The sequence below is a fragment of the Mirounga angustirostris genome, unplaced genomic scaffold (genome assembly GCF_029215605.1).
Source record: "Mirounga angustirostris isolate CCGP_5_RB_7025 unplaced genomic scaffold, mMirAng1.0.hap1 SCAF_13, whole genome shotgun sequence".
In the NCBI taxonomy this organism is placed as follows: Eukaryota; Metazoa; Chordata; class Mammalia; order Carnivora; family Phocidae; genus Mirounga; species Mirounga angustirostris.
Window position 1 is genome coordinate 28,284,166 of NW_026991721.1, and position 21,626 is coordinate 28,305,791.

The 21,626-nt window shown below is 41.3% G+C and overlaps 1 protein-coding gene across 3 annotated transcripts in view; it reads left to right on the forward strand.

Moving 5' to 3' along the window:
• Positions 1-21,626, forward strand: part of MPPED2 (metallophosphoesterase domain containing 2) — a 175,374-nt gene that overhangs the window by 34,352 nt on the left and 119,396 nt on the right. For all 3 annotated transcript variants that reach the window (XR_008507472.2, XM_045893983.3, XM_045893984.3), the window contains exon 3: positions 15,216-15,397. Coding sequence is in view for 2 of the 3 variants with exons in the window: in XM_045893983.3 (XP_045749939.1) it covers positions 15,216-15,397 (182 nt within the window). In the remaining variant the exon portion in view is untranslated. The remainder of the gene's footprint in view (positions 1-15,215; positions 15,398-21,626) is intronic.

Sequence of the window (21,626 nt, forward strand, 5' to 3'; positions counted from 1 at the left end):
AACATCTCTGTGAGGTGAGTCTTTGTACCCCTCATGTAAATGGGAGAAAACTGAAGCATGGGGCTCAGTAGCACCATGTTCCAGAGAAGTTTTGGGTATTGCGTATCTGGGGTCTGAAATCATGTTGTCTGTCTTGCGTGTTGCGTATCTGGGGTCTGAAATCATGCTGTCTCTTAAGAATGTATTAGGCTCATAAAGTTTTCTGGGCATTCTAGTAAATTTGATACAGGAATGTTTATTGAACCATCTGTTTTTCTTTGAACCGGACTAAGAGAGAAACAAATGATAGACCAGTAAAAACACCTGACCAAAGGTAACACTTAGTAGTTTTTAATGTTTTCTGTTGGACAGTATCAAAGTGGATAAAACTAGAATTTCAGAAGTTTATTAGGTATCTAAAAGTAGTACCTAATGTTTGAAATGTTCAGATGTGGAGAACACTTGTATTTCTTCAGTTTCACATTGGATTTACATGGAAGCAGGTAATGGCCTGGGAGGCAGGCAGTGTAAGCGAGTAAGCCAGGAGTCAGACAGATTCTCCTTAAAATCGAGGCTTCCCCATTTTTGACATCTCTGACCTTGGGGAAATTATTTAACCTCAGAAACCCAGTACATCTGTAAAATGGGATTAATAGTACCATCTTATAGGAAGGAGTAGATGAGGTAATGTCCATAAACGGCTTGCTTGGCACAGTGCCTGAAGCACTGTGGTAAATAGCACTCCCAGAGGGTAACTTTTGTTTTTATTACTGAGCATTGGAAAGCATGGAGCCTGGATCCATTTCTGCTGCTAACATTGGCCATGAGCAAGTCACTTAACCCTTCTGGATCTTAGACTCAACAGGAATAATAACACTGATCTTTTTACCTGCAAGATGAGGGTGCAACCAGATTATACATGAACCAGTTTTTTGAAAAAGTATGAAGGAATATACCAATGTGCAAGTAAAAGATGAAGGAGGGAACAGTAGGCAGACAGAAGGGGCAGAGTAATGGACTTGAGTTTACGTTGTAACTGGAACTTTCCCACAGGAGTTCAGTTTGTGGAGAACACATTGAGTTATATTCAGTCGTCTGTTAAAAAAAAAAAAAACTTGAATCCAGAAACCTAGCAGCACTATTCACCAATTACATTGATTTGTGGCCTCTCATCAAAAAAGGACCAGCCCTAAGCTGATTTTGTGGGGGTTCTTATTGCATGTTTTCCCAAGTGAAGGCTGTTTAGGGAAACCCCTGGAAGGCCTGGCTGAGGTTTACCTTTTCATTCGGGAGCCCATTTCTTCAGCCACTCAAGCTGTGGGAGCATCAAGTGGAGGTGTGTGTTAGCTTGTCCCTCCCCTCAGGCCAAGTGCTTCTGCACATTATCTGTATGCTAAATAGCCAAGAGTGCTCTGCAAAGTTTTGCTTTGGCAAACTCACATCAGAATTCCTGGCTCTTCTCACGTCCCCTCTGCAGGGTCCTAATGGGAATACTGCCCGGCCATGGGTCCTGAAGCAAAGAAACATTTAGGAGTCAGGACAAGGAAAAATTATATTCTAGTCCTGCTGCTGTATTTATTGAAATGGGTTCACGATTCTGACGGTGTTTCCTAACACAAAGACATGCTACAGCATGGGTCGGGGAAAGACAGTCATTTCTTTGGAATCAGAAGCTGATTTGTAGTTGGGGGTTACAGATCTGTTCACTGACTTTCTCAGGCCACCCTTCACCCTCGATTCCAACGGGACTCATGTTGTCTGTATAGAACAGTGCCAGCCCCTATGCTAATCAAGTTTAATCTACCAGCCAGGACTGCTTTCCCACAATGAGCATTTGGGGGCATTGCTTATTAAAATATCGGGTCTTTAGCACTACCTTGAAAGCAAATCTGAAGGCTTGATAGGGGCTACCGTCTTTTTATTATTATTGTTACTGTTGTGATCTTAAAGAGCAGTTGATACGGGAGTGAGAAGGGGACTGGCTCCAACATGCCCCCTTGGCCACCCCTCCCTAAAAGATGATTTAAAAACAGGCACTGAGCCAGAGAATTTTCAAGGCTAACTTTCTCACGTGGAAGAGAAAAATTATTACAATGCCCTTTAGCTAAGTACACTCACTTCAGCCTTTATGGACGGCAGCGATCACGTGCTCACCTCTTCTCGATGAAGAGAGCTTGAAAACAATCACACAGCAGAACCTCCGGAGACTGGGGGCGGGCTGATATCTGATAGTTGGGCACAGGGAGTACCTGTAAGGTTTTTGGTTGTGTGTGGGTTTTTTTTTTAAAGGAGAAAGCTTATGGAGAAGTTATTTTCCTGCCAAAAAGCTAAAGTATATCTAACCTCCTTTTCATCTTATCCATCATTGCTCTAGCAGAAAGAGATAGCTGACATGCCTGAGTCTTAGCAGACCTGTAGGCCCTCTGCAGAAGGCTCGGGTCAGATAACCGGCCCTCTACGGTTCAGCATTCAAATGGGTGTACGCAGGAGTGAAAAGGAGCAAACAGAATTATGCAAACATGGTGGATGAAGACTTTCTAGTAAACTTTTAGCAAATATTGACTCAGAATTGAGAATTATCTGAAATTTATTCTTATCCAAAGTATCCAGGGAAGTCACTGATTTGAAAGAAAACAGGATCATTTTGTATGTGAACTATCCTGAAACCAGTAATAGAATGTAGAAATGACATAGAACAAGGCACTGAAAGAAATTGGGTGTGGCCAGGATAAGAACAGAGTGTAATTGGATTTGTGTGTTATTTTCATGGGTGTATAAAAGACAGAATGAGAGAGAGAAAGGGGTGGGGGAGAGAGAGAGAGAGTTTGCACTGAATAAAAGCTAACTGTTAAAAGTACAATGTATACGTTTGGCTCCTGTAAAATGTGGTCTTATACCCTTGTCCCCAGTGTGTACTTGAATTGGTATGAGTAGTCATAACTGTAGTCATGATGATTTGGTCTCTGGATTTTGTGAAAATTAGTATCTGAATAATGCATTCCTACCTGGCTTTAGCAGTCCTGAAGTGAAGTAGAGAGGTACAGGGTTTAACAACTTTAGGAAAATTCAGGTCACCTTATAAATTCGGTGTCTACCTGGGAATTGCCTTCTTGTAAATTTGGCACTCTGACTTACCTTCCTCACCTTCACACCTCTCATTTTGAAAAAAATGAAACACAACAAAACACTGTTCATTTTATGTTGAAGGACATTACTCTAGCTGTCTGCTTGGTGAACTCCTACTACTCCTTCCAGACCCAGACAAATATACTCACTTTGGGAAGACTTCACCGTCCCCAAATAGAACTAATTCCTTTCTTCAATATTGCCCATAGAAGAATCTCAGTAATGATGTCTAACATTTATTGAGCACTTAATATGCACCAGTCCCTTTATAAGCAATAGTTGTTTAATCAACTTTGTAAGGGAACTACTGCTATCATCCCCAGTTTATAGATGACATATAACGAAGGCTTAGAGAAGTTTAGTAATGTGTCCAGGGTCTCAAAGCTGGGCACAGGCAGAGCCATGGTCTAAACCTAGGTCTTATTGATGCTTTAAGTGACAAAAATGACCCTTGAAGTGACCTCTTAATCACTGTGTTCTCTCTTATTCTCCCTCCTCCCATACCTGCATAGGTATATAAAATTTGGGGCCACATTGATTGCATCTTGGTATGTATACCCTCCCAAGCAAAACTGTGAGATTCAAGATGGTAAATGGCATCTTGGTAACCCCTGTTAAAGAATAATTCTTCAGAACCCTGACTCACACGGATATAAAACGAACACTTGTTAAAATTTTTATTTAACTCACTAGTAAATGAGGGAACCAAGAAATTTGTCGTAATAGGCTCACAGGAGAACCACAAATTTATTTGGACTAAAAGAATGTTGAGATGAATTTACAAATGGATTCAAAAGGGCGCCTGGGTGGCTCAGTCGTTAAGCGTCGCCTTAGGCTCAGGTCGTGATCCCAGGGTCCTGGGATCGAGCCCTGCATCGCGCTCCCTGCTTGGCGGAGAGCCTGCTTCTCCCTCTCCCACTCCCCCTGCTTGTGTTCCTGCTATCCCTATCTCTCTCTCTGCCAAATAAATAAATAAAATCTTTAAAAAAAAATGGATTCAAAACTGGAGGGGGGAGTCAGTTGAACCTCCACTGGACAGAACTTATTTGCAACTATAGATAAGAATTATTTGCATTGCTTTCACTTATCTACAAGTTACCAAGTTGTAAAATAGCCCAAAGGCTAAGGCATTTATCCCTATGGGATCAGATAATGCCCAGAGGCTTCAGCATTCCATTAAAAGGATGCTCATTCCAAAGTCACCTCTGAGAAACAGGATTGCATAGCAAAGGGCTGAAACTCATGATTTAGACAGGTTCCAAATCAAGAGTCCCAAGCTTAATGTGGGATCTTAAGTAAAATTTGGAGAATACAAACAACCACACGCATGTGTGTGTGCACACGCACACACATCATGCAGAGATCTTGAGACGATTCATAGTAATAATATAGGAAATAATATAGGAATATAGGAAAGTACATTACAGATACTGCTAAGTATTAGGTGTTATTATTAGTAATATAATGTCTAACATACAGTTGTTGCTTAATGTTTGTTGAGTGACAAAATCAGGAGTGGACAAACTTTTTTCTGGAAAGTTCTAAATAGTAAATATTTTAGACTCTGCAGGCCACAGGGCATCTGTACAGTTACGACTCTGCTCTTGTAGGTTGAAAGTGGCCGTAGATAATATTTAAGCAAATGAATGTCGCTGTGCTATAGTAAAACTTTATTTATAGAAACATGCATTGGGCTGTATTTTTCGTTTGAGCTATAGCTTGCTGATCTGTGAGCTAAGTGAATACAATGGCTCATTTAAAAGCTTGGGATGGAGGACTAGACTAATTTCTAGTCGTACCTGTTGGTGGACCTTGCTCGTGTCACTCCCCAGAGAAATCTGGGCAGAGTTTGGTCAGTGCTAATTAGAAGTTATAACATGAGAGAAGGTATTCCCTTTGTTACCATTCAAAGTAAATTGACCACTGGAATTACAGTCAGACCTAGATTTGATTCTCTTTTCAACCAGATCCTATATGCTCAATCATGGGCCAGTCATCCATCAGGTCTGTACTTCGATATACCAACCTTGTGATAATCACGTAAACAATGACATACTCTACCAAGGTAGTAAGTATTCATTTCCAGAGAGGAAAGAAGTTCTCCATGGCTGCTTCTGTTGTGTGGGAACTATGTAATCTTTATGGTTGAATAACGGACTAGCTATTTCAGCAAGGGATAAAGATGTAAGGTAAAATAGTTCTCTTTATTGTTATGAAACAGGCTCCAGAGTATCATATATTGAGTCTGAAAATTATTGTATTTGAAAGGTCGTTAAATGTTGGCATCATGTTAAGTGGCCTTACAAATAAGCATTTGTTTTGAAATGTACTAACAAGATGTCCCAACTGTAGCAAAAATGGTCTTTTTGCCTTAGGCATGACTGATTTTTTTGAAAGTAAGTCAATCAAGTCAACCCAAAGTTGGAAAAAAAAAATTACAGATCATTAAAATCCAACTGAAATGGCCACACACTTTAAAGGAGGCCCATTAGTCATGCAAATATGAAGCTACCTATACTTCTGATAAGCACAATTAACTAAACAATGAATTCAATTAACAAGTACTTGTGAGACGTTAAGCCTTGAAAACTTGGCTTTGATGAGTTGGAATGGTAGAGAAATACAGTAGAATTTGTTCCCCTTTAGCAGTTTTAATAAAAAAAATCTTGTTTAGTCAGTTAGACCCAACACCTCCTCCTGAATGTCACTCCCAACATTTAAAAAATTAAATGCTTGTGTTTTTTATGTCCCTTAAGGTTCTTTCTACTGGACTGAGCCAGATGAAGACGTTTTCAGATGGACCTGTATTTGCAAATAACCCACATTTTGTCTTTGAAGTTGTAATTATTGATGTAAAAAAAAAACCCGGTGTACTCCATTTTAGGACAGTCTGCTCTTACATCTGGGGGTGTTGTGTCGTGTAAGAGAAGGTTGTATAGCTGGAGGATGGCAGAAGGACAGAGCAGATGCTGAGTAGCCCTTTGGGGTAGAGCCACCTACTAACCCTGCGCCTTTGCCGAGTCTCTGTTTACTCATTCGTAAAATGGGAGAAAGACAGGGGCTACCTGCCGCAAGGATTAGATGAAAACCATCGTGTGAAGGGCATCACATGGTGCCTGCCTTCTAAATGAAGACTGCTGCAGTCGCTCCTCATTATTACTGTTGTTATTTTCAACCAAAAAAGTTTATGTCTGTATCCAGTTAGTCTTAGTCAGTTTGGGTCGCTATAACAAATACCATAGATTGGGTGGCTTACGCAACGTTTATTTCTCACAGTTTCAGAGGCTGGGAATTCTAGCATCAGGGTGCCCCCCAATTTGATTCCTGGTGGTGAAAGCCCCTCCCTGGCTTGTCGAGGGCTACCTTCTTGCCCTGTCCTTACATGGCCGCAAGAGAGATCATCTTTCTCGTGTCACTTTTGATGAGGCCGCTAGTCCCATTCATGACCTAATTACCTCCCAGATGTTCCATCTCCTGAGACTATCACCTTCGGGATTAGGGATTCAACGTTCGAATTTTACGGGAGGAACAGATTCAGTCCATAGCACCAGATCGGTGATAAGTGTGCACAGGATGGAGCCAGAGGAGACCTAATAGCGTAGGATGTTGTAGCTCATTTGTGGCTACTTCTCAAATTCTCACTGAGGTCTGCTCACGAGGGCTTCGGTTTTAGTATCATCATCAGGTTTCTACTGCTTTTGTTCCATACCCTCTCCTTTCTGTCTTTCCATCTTTCCATTCCCCACCCCCACCTCCCCTCACACTCTGCACAGAGCCTTAGTTTTCCTGTAAAAGCCTGCTTTCTTTGTGGCCCCCTGCACCTCTCAGTGGGTGAGGGAGGAGGCTATTTTCCACGGCCTTCAGGGCTGCTTCAGGCCCCACCATCTAGCTCTCCATAGTCTGGCCTCTCAAACCTTCCACTGCTCACTGTCTTGTGACCGCCCCAGACACACCTCTTTACTAGGAGGCCCCTGCACATGCTAAGTGCTTCCACATTGCTCCTCCTGTTACCTGGACAGCCTTTCTTTTCTGCCTGACTTTCCAAATCCTATGCTTGTTGAAATCCCAATTCAAATTCCAGCTTCATGCCACTCTCCTGCTTCCTGAGCCTAAGATCCTTTGTCCCAGGCATTTGAAACAGGCATACTACCTTGTCCTTTGCCCGCTGTAATGTCCCCTGTCCTCCTTCCCAGCCTGCAAGCAGTGCCAGGCATTTTCTCCTTTACTCCACAGCACCTGACAGAGCCTTACTTTGCACACTGTTTTGAAAGTCACCTGTTTAAATGTTGTGAAACGACTGAATGTGCAGAAACCAGGCATGTCAGTAGGCATTTGGTGAATAAACGATTGACAGATCAACTGCAGAATCCTTAAAGGAACCAAGCTTGTTGCTTCTTTGTCCTTTTAGAACCTATCATGGTATCTGGCATACAGGTAGGTGCCTAAGGAATGGTTATTGACCGAATGCCTGACCCACTGTGTGGAATAACAGACACTCAGTATGGCGTCACATGCCCCTTTTTCTCAGATGCCAGGCCTCTACGCAGAATCGTAAGCCGATTAACTTGGTTCTTAGGTTAGAAGAGAGGGAACCGTTTAACTCTGGATATAGTACATTTCCAATGAGATATTTATGACCCAACAACGTGCCATCTGAGAGGCTTCAGTGGTTCATAAAATCACTAGCCTGACGGGCACTAAAACACCTGAATGGCATTGGTAGAAAGACCATGAATTCATATCAGATTCAGTGCTCAAAGAATTCAGTTGTTACCACTTAATATTCATTGAATGTCGGCACTGTACTTCTGTACTAGGAAAAAATAGACGAGACATACTTTGTGCAGTGGGCTTTGTTAGCTATAATTAGTCGGTGATAGTACAGTGTTGATACAGCAGTTCAGCAGTTAAAGAAAAGCAGTGCCCTTGGTACAAATGTGAATATATTTATACATCTGGTTCTGTTATGCTTACTTACTGTGTTTCAGCACCGTTACTGTTCCCCGGGCACGATGGCTAAAGTGGGAGAATTTCGCCAGCTCATAGTTTGAGAAAAATGAGAACAGCCACACTTCTGACGCAACTTAGTTAAATCACATGCCCTTTAATTTTTGTTTTGTTGTGGTAACTGGAATTCTGGCTTTGCTCTCTTTTACACTAGATAGCCCTGGAGGTCTTTTCTACAGTCCTACATTGCAATTTCACTTCTTTTTCCATATAAAGTCTGGCTAATTCGCATTATATTTGGATGGATCTGGACTGCGTTTATCTTTGCATTGTCTAGGAAAGCAGAGAATAAAATTGCAAAGAGAAAGGACATGTTTTAAGCTACTTAAGAGACTGAATTATTTCTGAAGCCTTAAACGAATAGTGATGTAGAAACCATGCAGCTAGACATGTGGGGGTCATTGGGTCTTGCCCCTCTTTTCACACTTAAGGAAGAGGCCGGAAGAGAGGTGACTAGCCCAGGGTCACCTCACTAAGTGATGACCACTGAGTAAAAGTACAGGAGCTCCTCAACTCCACAAACAGGGCTTTTCAAACAAAACAAACAAACAAACAAAAACAATGAGGCTCATCTGTCAACTAAAGTCCCTTTTTTTTTTAAACGTTTTATTTTTATTTATTTATTTGAGAGAGAGAGTATACGAGAGAGAGCATGAGCTGGGGGAGAAGCAGACTCCCCACTGAGCAGGGAGCCCGATGTGGGACTGGATCCCAGGACCTTGGGATCATGACCTAAGCCGAAGGCAGACACTTAACTGTCTGAGCCACCGAGGTGTCGCTAAAGTAGTCCTTTTAAAGAGACATGCATTTGGAAACATTTACAATCAGTTTGCACACGTGACTTGACATACCTGAGAATGAGGAACACTTTTAATTTCTACCAGTATTCTAAAAATCAAACTTTAAAATTGCTCACTTCCCCCAACATACTACAATATACGGATTTTTTTTTGAGGTTTTAAGAGATTCCTTTTGACTAGATAACCTACATGAGAATTGAGGGGTCAATATACACAGCATTAAAATTTGGATATTTTCAACACTGAACTCCAATAATTTTAAGCAGACTCACTAGATCTTAGTGGCTACTAGAGTTTAGGTGATTTGTTAGCATTTTATAATTTTTATCTTTTTTATTCTCCAAGTGCTAGCATCTTTTTAAGTTTCCAAAATTAAGTGGGTAGAAAGAAATTGGAAGTTAGGAAATCTGAGTTCTAGTTCTTTAGAGTGGAGAAACCTTTAAATTGTAGTAGTTCTCTGTTTATTTATTTATTTTTTTAAAGAGTTTGTTTATTCATGAGAGACAGAGGGAGAGAGAGGCAGAGGGAGAGGCAGGCTCCCAAGGAGCAGAGAGCCCGATGTGGGACTCGATCCCAGGACCCTGGGATCATGACCTGAGCCGAAGGCAGACGCTCAACCATCTGAGCCACCCAGGCGCCCATGTTTATTTTAATGTGTAGTTAAAACATAAAGCCAGCATATCTCCGTCATGAATTCATAAATGATATTGTTTAGGGCAAAACTTTAAAAAATATATAAAAAGGGTAGGCCACTTAACAGAAACTAAGTAGCAGTGTACATGAGTAAGGCAGACCATGAAGAAGATATTCAAAGAAGTGGAACAGAAGATTAGACAATCTCTAAAGTCTCTTCCAATATAAAATTCTGTGATTTTACTAACTTACACCAGGTATTTGGATTTCACTGTCTTGCTGGTGGGCTTTGCATATCTTTAGCAAACAGTATATCTAGGGTGGATATAACTTTGGCTTTCATTCCGCCCAAGTTTTCTGGGTAAAAAAATGGAAGGTTTAATGTCACCTTGGAAAACTTTTTAGAGATAAAGTCAGTGGAATGCATGAACAGCATCAGGATTTTCAAGTGGAATGGGGGTGGTAAATACATTTGATTCCCATTAAAATGCTTTGTAAGGGTAATACTCTATTCTCCCACTGAATTATAGGCTAATTGTGTACACAAGGCTTTTACTGCACACATGGTCTAAAGAAGAAATCCATGTCATAACAAATGACATGATAACAGCTTTTATGAAGATCTATCAATGGAGCTTGAAACACTGTATGAATTTGTTATTGGGACAAATAACAGATATTGTCAGAAGAGTATTCCATAGTGGAAGCAGTAATATGATCATATTTTTTTATGAGTAAAAAAACTCTAATGCGTCAAGACTGGATAAATGAGAATGGTTTATTTGTTTGAATATGCAATGAGATATATAAACACTTGACAGTCAAGCTTGAAGAACAAGATTTGAGGCTTGGCACAAACCCTGGAGACTGAATTAGAAAATGTTTTGACGTAGCGCCTTTCGGAAAGACCACCAGTGTGCCCAGCACCGTCATCTCTCCACTGCACCTAACAACATTTGTCTTTGATACGCAGCTCACTGGCCAATGAATTCATGGGCCCACGAATTCTGACACTGCCCAGGGAGGCGTTTAGACCCATCGGATCGTATGGAGGAGGAGACCAGTAGGGCTCTGAGGGCACTGTAAATCTTAACACACAAGGGAATGCTGAAAAAACCTCAATTAGAGTAGAGAAGATATCAGGGGGTTATGATACTTGTCCTCAAATATTTGAAGAACAGTCAGAGGGAAAAGGGGACTGGATTCTTACTCTCTGGTATTTCAAATGCAGAAGATTGGGATGAAAGAAGAAAGTAAGAGGAAGGAAGTCAATATAATTACTGACCGTGGAGTGTATGTCCAGACTGTGCTGGGTGTTGCTTATGTGACCTCCTTTTTTTTTTTTTTTTAAAGATTTTATTTATTTTTTGACAGAGAGAAACATAGCGAGAGCAGGAACACAAGCAGGGGGAGTGGGAGAGGGAGAAGCAGGCTTCCCGCAGAGCAGGGAGCCCGATGTGGGGCTCGATCCCAGGACCCTGGGATCATGACCTGAGCCGAAGGCAGACACTTAACGACTGAGCCACCAAGGTGCCCTATGTGACCTCCTTTAACTCTCAGAAAGTTCCCCTGTGGTAGCTGTTACCTCCTTGTAACAGAAGAGATGGAGGTCAGAGAAACTAAAAGATACTATTTCTACTAATAGTAGCAAAAATACGACTACTTAGTAAAAAACAAAACAAAGCCAAAAACCACTTCCTGAGTGTCTGCTGTGTGTCAGACTGTTCTAAATGCTTTGAGTACATGATACTTTTTTATTGTCACAGCAATCCAATGAGAGAGGTACTATTTTTATATCCATTTTATTGGTGAGGAAACCAAGACACAGGAGTTGAGTCCCATGTTTGGTGTTACACTGTTAATAAATCTGGAGTGAGAGTCAAAGCAGATAGTCAAGCCTGCTTCACTCTTATGTCACTTTGTGTCTTTGCTTTCTGAGCATGTGCTCTGTGCCAGACCCAGTATTTGACGATTTATATCCTCATAGCAACATAGCCCCAAAGAATGAAACGACTTGCCAGAAGCAAATACCTCAGTCAATATTGTTCATTTTCGGGCTCTGGGCTAAGTCTCTTTGGACCGTGCTCAGCTTTCTCTGTGCTTGCAGAGGTGTAGACTGAATCAGAAACTTTTTAGCAAGTAGAACAATTGAGAAAACCAGAATGGGGGTCCCCAGGGAAGAAGAGGGAACTCAGGAGCTCTCCTTCTCTGGAAACATTGGGAAGAAAACTTGTGTCAGTTAGGCAGCGATGGGGTAGAAGCTTCATGTAAAGTGTTGAACCCAATGCCCGCTAAGGTTTTGTCCGGCTCTGGGATTTTATGAGGCTGTGTTTTCTTCTCATCTGCCCATGTCATCTTGTTTTCCCCTGGGTGCACTCAAATGTACGTGCAAATCTCACTGTGATATTTGAATCTGGCTCTGGGGGTTAGATTGCCTTGGTAAGATACTCACTTGCTAGGATACTTGACATGATGCCTTAGGGGAAATGGTCGATCGTTTGAGAAGGCAGCAGCATCAACAGTAAGCAGTGAAGTTAACTAAGACGGAAAATGTAGTCTGTGGGTCTTCACACAATGCGAACAGGTAGATCTAACGGTAGCCGGGGTCTCCCTTAGACATGCTGTTACACTGAAAATATTTGACTGCCTTGACTTTTATTTTCAAAGCATTTACCAAATGCCCAGTTTGGAAATAGTAGTTTCCCGAGGGTGGTCTCAACTTTAATTATATCTGTTGCAACTTGCCTACTCTGCTAGATGTCTCATTTTCAACTCTGAATGTCTTTGGGTGGACATGTCTTCCTTCCTGTGACCCCCCCGGGTGAAATTTGTCATGTTATCCTGCAGCGTTCCTCTGACATGCTGTGCTGTCTTGTCTCCTGAAACCATCTCTTGCCTTGTTTTGAGTCCTGAGGGTAACAGAGGACATCCATGTCTCTGGGTCAGAGGATGTACATGACTTCCGCATTTGCCTCTTTATACCTCCCCCCTTCCCTTCCCCAAGCCTCTACCTTGAACCAATCCTCCATACCTCTCTTAAACGTCTACCTAATTCCCTTTGGTGACATCAAATTGGTGATATTGATGGGTGAATCTTCTCTGACAGTCTTTCTGTGTCCTTCTGACTCATTTTATTTCAGCTCAAAGCTAAGAAGATGCATTTTCTCCCTTTTTCCTTTCCCCTCTATTTTTCTATTCCTTGGCCTTTCTTTCACTGTTAATTCTGTTGGACATTTAAATGTTTCTCTGGAGGAGGTGGGAAGGTGGGGAGGAAAGTGGAAGCCACTTAAAATTGACTGATGTTCCCATCAGTGGCCTCAGAAAGTTATTGCCCAGTCTAGAACTAAGATGGGAAACAGATTATGTACCATCTGATGATTTGCTTCTCTAAACCGAGGAGAAGTCACAGAATAAGGGCCTGTGCACAGTGAAGGGTTTCTATCTGTGCTACTTTCTAATAAATTCAAAATGATAACTATAATGCATGTCCCTCTGAGAGGTTCCGATGGATTTGTAAAGGATTTTGACTTGTGCCTGGAGCTCAGCTGAGTTACGGAAAAGAGGAAATAGGGACTGTGTCTGTATATTACCATTAGGTTGAGAACTAGAAAATAAAGATGTGCTTATGTGTGTATGTATATTCATATACGTGTATTTGAATTATTCATGTGTTTAGAAGTCCAGTGGTTGATATTTATTTAATTTTCATTCAAATGTTGGTGGATTAAGTATCAGTATGCACAGTCCCATTTCAGCGAGCGTCTTAACTTTTGACATGGAAACAGAATATTACTATCACTTTTCACTTTTCCCTTCCAGTCAGCTGCAGAAAACAGTCATTCATTCTCTCGGGAAACTACTTTTAGAAGACAGGAGATACTGACGAGACTGGAAGCATTAAGACTGAGTGTAATAGAGTCTCAGTAATGGAAAGGAAGACACCAGACACTTTTATATATGTAGAAAAGTCAACATCGGAAATAATCAGAAGGGTTTCCAGGTTACTCATGAGATCTCGGTGGATTAGTGAATAACATTCTCCATGGTAATAGCATTATTAATTTCTAGGCTTTACAGGAAAAATTCATTAATTTTTTGCAGAAGTTAAACTTTCTTTTTGGGTTTCCAGTTAGACCCACTGTGTTAACCAGTTCACGGTCCCTCCCCCTCTTCTCCCTCTTTTCTCTCTTCTTGCTCTCCTTTCTTCTCACTTCCTTACCTTCTCCTGTGACAAAGAGAAAATTACATTAAAAGATTAACCGTTAAAAGAAATTCAAGACTATCCAGGTTGTATATCGATGTCTTTATTCTCCTCACTAAAATTGCCATTGTTAAAACAGATCATTTCTTTCAGAAAAGTGGAAAAAAGGAAGAAAAATTAAAGCCTGTAGAGGCAACGCATATAGGGAATCTCGTGTTGAGCTTTCAGTGTATTCTCTGCTGCATGTTAATGATGAAGGGCGGGGCTGTGACATGAAGTATTGTTCCTTATTTAATGTTTCACACTTTGATCTCTGCATTGCATATTTGCCTCTCTTGTGACCTTCTCTTTGCCTTTATAACTGCTTTTTTTCACCCATAATCCAAAATAAGTGTACATTCCTACAGAGAAATTAAAGGAAGCTGTCAGTGTAGAGTTAATATGGTGAAAGCATCCTTAACTCTGCTACAAACCCCTTAAATAATTAAAACTGTATGCTTGAAGAGTCATATTTGCATTTCTTTACGAAGTTTATTTAGCACACTTTGTTACACTCAATTAAGTGAGACTGTTCTGTTTCATTTTCTTTGCTTCGGGTTGATTATTTTGCCTTTTGATTCTTATGCCCTAGTGTAATTTCACAGTGCTTAGGTCTCTAAAAGTATACATATATTAATGCATATGTAGATCTATACACACCCATTAAAAGGCTTACGAATTATACTGAATAGAATCTTTGCCCAAGGCATTTGAGCGTTGCTAGTCATCTAAGGTGTAACTGGGACTGCAGATAATTCACTGTGGTAAAGAAGGAGCTTGACAAAGTTCTTTTAACATTCAGTGTTTTTCTTTTAAGTTCTGTTATTTTGACATCACCTTCTCTCTCCACTGTTTGATTTGTGAATCACTTAGCAAAAACAAGAAGATACAGGTGTCGAATGGTTGTGGAAAGGAAATTAAATATAAGTACTATCTATATCTCTCCACATCTCAGTTGGCAAAGCATGTGCAAGGTGTTCTCCGTAAATTAGTTCATTGCTTAAGTTATGCATGTTTAAGAAGGAATAAATGTAGTTATCCATTTCTTAATGAGTAGTGGGATCAATTGGAGCATGATGAGAGAAAATAGCATAATTTTGCTTCCCCAGTTGGGGCTCAATATCCCTAAACTTCACCATTAATCACTCTATCCATTTCCTGGGTTATTTCTGATTTTACATGTAAGATATTCTTTCCTTTTCATTCTCCTCCCAGGTAAGTAAGCCTTTTTGAATTTGCTCAGTGGGGTCGTAGATGGGGGATGCTTTCTCCTGTGCACCTCAAAGTCTCCCTTGTTGCAAAGGCCCCTTTGGCCTTTGCTTCAGTTTATCTGGGTGCGTTCACGGATAACCGTCGATATGTATGTGCAATGACAATTACGGGGGTTCTAATATATTTAACTGTTATGGGATCTGTTATGTCTACTTTAGGGTCGACCCCATCCCATATGACACTCCAAAACCAGCGGGCCACACGCGGTTTGTCTGCATCTCAGACACGCACTCCAGAACAGATGGTATCCAGATGCCTTATGGGGACATCCTTCTCCACACAGGCGATTTCACCGAGCTGGGACTGCCCTCAGAGGTTAAGAAGTTTAATGACTGGTTAGGTAAGGAATGATTGCGTTCTGGCGCCCCCAATTAACCTTTCCTGTCCGAGTGTCACTCACTGCGTCCTAATTGAATTAGAGCACTTGGAAGCCAGCTCAGCCATTTCTCATATGATATGCGGTGGTGTCTAGCTTTAATCCAATTCTGTTAATTAAAGATGAATTTTTAGATATTTAATTTTACTGTGCATCCTTTCAGTGCCTGGCCTCAGCGGCTCTGGGGCAAAGGGACGGAAAGCTTTGAAACCCATCTCATCTCACTCATGCTGCTTTAATGAGGGCATTCATTGGCACACATGAGACCTAGAATCATATTTTTAATTCATTGGCTCTGCAGTCTTTCCCAGATATTATGAGCAAAGATGTACAAATGACCTGCTAGTAAAAGAATATTTCTAAGAAATGAAGGAGGATGTGAAAGTCCTTCTATGAAGGGAGGGTCCTAGCACAGTGCTCCTTGGGGGCAGCTTTCCTAAGTGAACCAACGGATGTCCTAAAACCCCTGAAATGATAAGTTGTTCTGCTGTAAAGCTTCCCAAACTTGGAATGTGAAACCACCCTAGATACACCAAGAAAAGGATAATGGCAACTTTGTGGTTACTGTAGAGACACCCACAGGTCAGGGTTATGGAAAAATGTGGGCTCCTGGGTCAGGCAGTGGCCAAATATTAGCATTACAAGGCAATCATGGGGTTATTCAAAACTAGATTAGATGACACATCTTTTAAAAGAATCCCCTTAGGGGCGCCTGGGTGGCTCAGTCGTTAAGTGTCTGCCTTTGGCTCAGGTCATGGTCCCAGGGTCCTGGGATTGAGCCCCGCATCAGGCTCCCTGCTCCGCGGGGAGTCTCCTTCTCCCTCTCCCTCTGCCTGCCGCTCTGCCTACTTGTGCTCTCTACCTCTCTGTCAAATAAATAAATAAAATCTAAAAAATAAATAAATAAATAAATAAAAAATAAAAAAAAATAAAAGAATCCCCTTAGGTGAGGAAAAGAAGGCAAGGGTTCTGAGATTTTAGAATCTCTAAAGACACTGAAGAATTATATACTAAAGAGCAGAAATCACTCCAGAAGAATAATGTCATGAATAATATGTCAACCAATAAAAATTACTCAGGAGACTTAGGCAGAAAGTTTAAAATTCATTTTCCATCAAACTAAAGCAGGGGCTGAGAAATTTTTAAATAATTGATGAGGTGATAAAATGTGTGAATGGAAAAACAGCATTAACAGCAGTTAAAATATTTTTAAAACTAAGCCTAATTGCTAACATACCTATTTTCAGTTTTCCTGTGACCTTGTCGATCTATCCACATTTTATGTAGTTGGCATCAGAGTATGTATCTGCTCTTTTACTTCTGGCTATTTTCATTGAATAGTATTGACATGATTTTCAACGACTTTGCATAATTTTCATGTTCATCCTTTTAAATAGCAACATAACATTAATATTGTTCTGTGCTTTTATTTAATAAGGGATTCCTCTAAAAATGAATATTGATATTTGATAATTGCTCCTCTGATTCCTAGCACTGAAATTTGCGTTTTCATTTGTGTATGCCTTTTTGCTTCTATTGACTTATTTCTTAGGGTAAAACGTTGTATGAGTTAAATTACTAAGTAAAAGGATATGGAATTCTTTATGTGTTTTGCTGTGTATTGGCATCTTGCTTTCCAAGGGGATTGTGGCTGTGTACCTCATTAACAATGAATGGATATACCAGTGTAAGCATGATCTCGGCAGCATTGGATATTGGAGCTTTATATTTTGAACTGTTTTAATAGTTATTCAGTCTTCTCATTTTAAACGGCAGGGTACCTTAAATAACATTCAGCATAATCCCACTTTTATAGGTAACTCAGAGATATAGAGAAGTTAAATGACTCTCTGAGAGTCTCTTTGTGGCAGAGCTGGGTCTATAATCCTGATCTTTTCACTTCTCTTTTGTCTTTGTAGAATTGACTTTCAAGTACTATTATCTCTTAATTTTAGCAACTTTTATTTATGAAGTGTTAGCAGGCAGAATTACTTGAAGTTGAATCTTGACAGTTCTAAACTGTTGTGTGAAACTGAATCTCAACACAGAAAGATCTAGCTGCCTTGACAATGTTGATTTGTAAAGAAAGGGTATAGCACTGTGGGAAGTGTTTATAGACATACAAGACAGGATAGATCCTGGTTATAATCTTGGTTAGCCACTGACCTTGGGCAACTGAGTTAACCTCTCTTTTCCCCTTGGTTTCCCTCTGCAGAACTAAGGATTAATACTACCTGTCTTTTTGAATTGTCATGCAGATTAATCAATAAATGATTGCTGCTAGTAAGTTTTTGTGGGCCATTAATAACTGAATGGGGAATGTGGTGAATGGACCATCAACAGATATTTAAAGGGTAAAAACAAGAAGAGGTCAGAGGAGTTATTTAGTAGATTAGAAGTAAACACTGGGAGATTTTATAAGGGAAAGTACTCTGTAAATGGAAATGTGCTGTAACTAAGGAAATAAAATGGTAAGGAAATAAAATGCTAAGGTCCAGTTGCATGGTCAGTTCCTTCTCTTCTCATTTCCCCTCTGATCTTGTGTGGCAGAAGTAAGAGGCCTCAGCAGGGGCTGCAGAACATGAGGCCAAAGGGAACCCATGGGATATGGATAAAGTTGGGATCCCATAGGGAAGGACCAGAATAGCTCAGTTACCCTGGCAACCTTATGGTGCTGAGAGTGAGAGGGGATGTGAGATTACACTCTACCACTTGGCTCAACGGAAGCCTCTCACCTGCAAAAAGTGCTTCTAGCAGCAGTTGCCAGATGACCTAGCAGAGTGGAGTCAGGGGTCAGATCGGTCTGGGGCTTTTGTCATAACAGGGCATTTAGTTCTCACTGGCATGGGTCCTTACAGATTTTGGAAGGCACTTCAAGTTCAGTGTACCTCTCACTGATTTCCATCTTTCTACTCTAGACTATCCTGATTATTGGAAACAACCTGACCATCCCTCCCCCCCCAGCTCCTTTTTTCTCCAACAGGCTCATGTATTTCTATTACAGGCCAGGCATTCCTTCTGTCCCTGTGTCATCCCTCTAAGGTTGCCAGTGTTACCCCATTTTCCAGATTGGGAACCTGAAGCTCAGTTGGGGTGACTTACCCAAGGTCATTTAACAGATAAGAAGCTCAGAGAGGTTATCAGAGAAATCCACTCAGGTTCACTTGACTACTCAGCCTGGGGTTGTCTGACCCCAAAGTGTGAGCCTTTTCTGTTACTACTCTGCTATTACGAATGGGCTCAGAGCAGCTGGGAAGCTTGCACTTTAGACTTGAACTAAAACAAGGTAGCTTCCAGCAATTTCATGTGGAAGATGAGTAGCTGTCTGTCCATGTGCTATTACTTGAAAGATGTCTTTAAGTCCTGTCTGTCTTGAATCTCACCCTGACCTACAAGCTGCAGGGCCTGAGAATCCCATCATGACTTTCCTGTTGGTTCAGAGGCGATGAGTCCTGGTTAATTTGTGCATAGGCCACCTGGCAGGTGTAACACACACAGTTATTAATACAAAGTGATTTATGAGATAAGCCAGCACAGCACAGAGTCATAAGAAGATAGAGCTCAAACTTGGACAGGTAGGATACCATATAAGGATTATAAGCAGCTGGGAAGAGTCAGTTTTGAATCCCCTACTTTTGGTAAGTTGCTTAAACTCTTGAGCCTTGATTTTCTCTTTTGTAAAATGGGCATCATCATAATGATCATCATAGGGCGTATGCACCCTGTGATAAAGCTTAGACCATTCTTAACACAGCCCTGGCCTGTAGACACCTTTCAGTAACTAGTATGGGGGAAGACAACAGAGCCAGAGGCAAAAAATCCAAAAACCAGAAACTGGAAGGGACTGGTACCGTGGATTTAAAGAGGGATTTGGACTGTAAGAGGGAGCACTAAAAAGGTATTAAGAATAGAAGGTGACAACAAGCATCCCTTACTAGACAGAATGCTAGGACTTTTAGAGGCCTTAGACGTCCCACGTCCTAATTTGAGAGAAGGGGAAACTGAGGTGGGAGATTAAATGAATCACCCAGAGTCACTCAGAAAATAGATGGCCACATGGGGACTAGAACTTGAATGGGGAGGGGTGTTGAACGAGCATGTATTATCTGTAGGTGGTAGGGTCTAGACACTGTACCTGTCCCCACCCCCCAATTACAGGTATCATTCGTTCTCACAATAACTGATGAAGTAGCTCTTGTTACTGATGAGTAAGCTATTATCTTCTTCTATACTTACGAGGAAACTGAGGCCTTGGTGAAGTTCACTTATCTATGATCGTAACAACTAGGTGGGCCCATCAGGATTTGAACTTGGGTCCATCAGATTCCATGTCCCTAGCGTGTCCTCCTGTCTTTCTCTATTCCCAGTGTGGCGCTTAGGATCCCTGCTGGAGGGACCCTCTCCTGGGTATAATGGTGGTTCTTTGAAAAACTGCCTCCTTTGACACACACACTCACACATACAGATGCTGAGGGTCTAAGGTGGGTTTATGTCATGTGACAACAGTTTTATGGCACAGCCTCTGTATGGGGGTTGGCTGGCTGCTGGGAGGGTGCTGCGAGGTGGGGAAGCATTCTTAGCGTTTGGTGTAGACAGTTCCAATGGCAGTGAATTACAAGGAGGTAAATATCCATAGAGAATACTGAAGATGCAGCCAGGCACATAGGCTCCAAGAGGTGTCTAAATCATGTTGTGACATCAGCATTTCATTGCACTCATCTTGGTCCTTGAAGTGAATAGCCACTGACTGGAGCCTGAAAACCTTTTCTTTTGTGGGCCGGTCTCTCCCACTTGCGAACATTTGAATTAAAAAAAAAAAAACAACCCAGCATATTCTGATAGCTTCTGCTGTTGCCCCATTGGCCCCTTTCCTCGGAAATCTCTGCCGTGGGTTGGAGGGTGAAACTTTAAATTTCACTCTCTGCCATCCTGAGGGAGCTACCAGAATCCTATTTTTCACTTCTCCCGAGGCTGGCTGATCAGACACTGGAGTCCTCCATCTCGCAAACACCTCCCATTCTCCCTACCCAGCTGCCACCCATGGGGCTGTCTGGAAGGGAACCAGCCCAGGGTCTGAGAGACATGTGGCTTCTTATTGCCAGGGACTGCAGGGTTGTGGGAAAGAGGGACCGATAAATCTTGCCCAAAGAAATTATTTTTATTTTTATTTTTTTAAGATTTTATTTATTTATTTGAGAGAGAGAATGAGAGACAGAGAGCACGAGAGGGAAGAGGGCAGAGGGAGAAGCAGACCCCCTGCTGAGCAGGGAGCCCGATGCGGGACTCGATCCCAGGACTCCAGGATCATGACCTGAGCCGAAGGCAGTCGCTCTAACCAACTGAGCCACCCAGGTGCCCAAGAAATTATTTTTAAAGTGATAGTTAAATACTCTCGTCCCATTAATATGTCAGGTCAGATATGCTGCAGGTATGTTATAGGTGAATAGGCTTTGGTGAGCTGAACTGAGATCCTAGCCACTCAATCATTACAGCATTTTCTTTTTTATCTTGGCACAAATGCATCCTAATCACTACAGGCTTGGCTTAAAAATAAACTTGCCAACTATAAAATGCTTGCTAGTTACAATGTGATTATTTTTATTGGTAGTAAATTCTGAACAACTGATATGCCCGAAGGTACATTTTTGTGAGCCATTGGGCCACGTGTGGTCTTCCTTCACGTTGCCGCTGTGTTCTTCCAGCTTGTGCCTCTTTGATATTCTTTACTGGTCTTCACTGTCCACTCGATTTCATCCCTGCTGTCCTCTCATCTTCAGCATATTTTTGGTAGACTTCTCCTTGAACATGGCATATACACATTGAACATTTGTGGTTGTTCTGTAATTGTTTGCTTGTCTCTACCCTACTAGACAACAGTGTGTGCCTAATGAGCACTCTTTGTACACCCAGTTTGGAGTATAGGGCCTGAAACATAGTGCCCAGAAATGGTTGTGCAATCATGGAGTGAATGAATGAACATAACAGTACAAGGCTTTTTTCTCCCTGTACTTCTGGCTCAGACTTCAAAATTATGTAGTTCCGTATGTAAAATCTCTTTCTATTCCCTTCCTTCTCTTTTCCCTTTCTCCTCAAAGTATTTATAACACCCAGTTGGCTATTGTTAATGATTCCTACATATGGTGCAGAAATATTATAAAGGGTTTGTTGTTGTTTTGTTTCCTGTTATAATTAG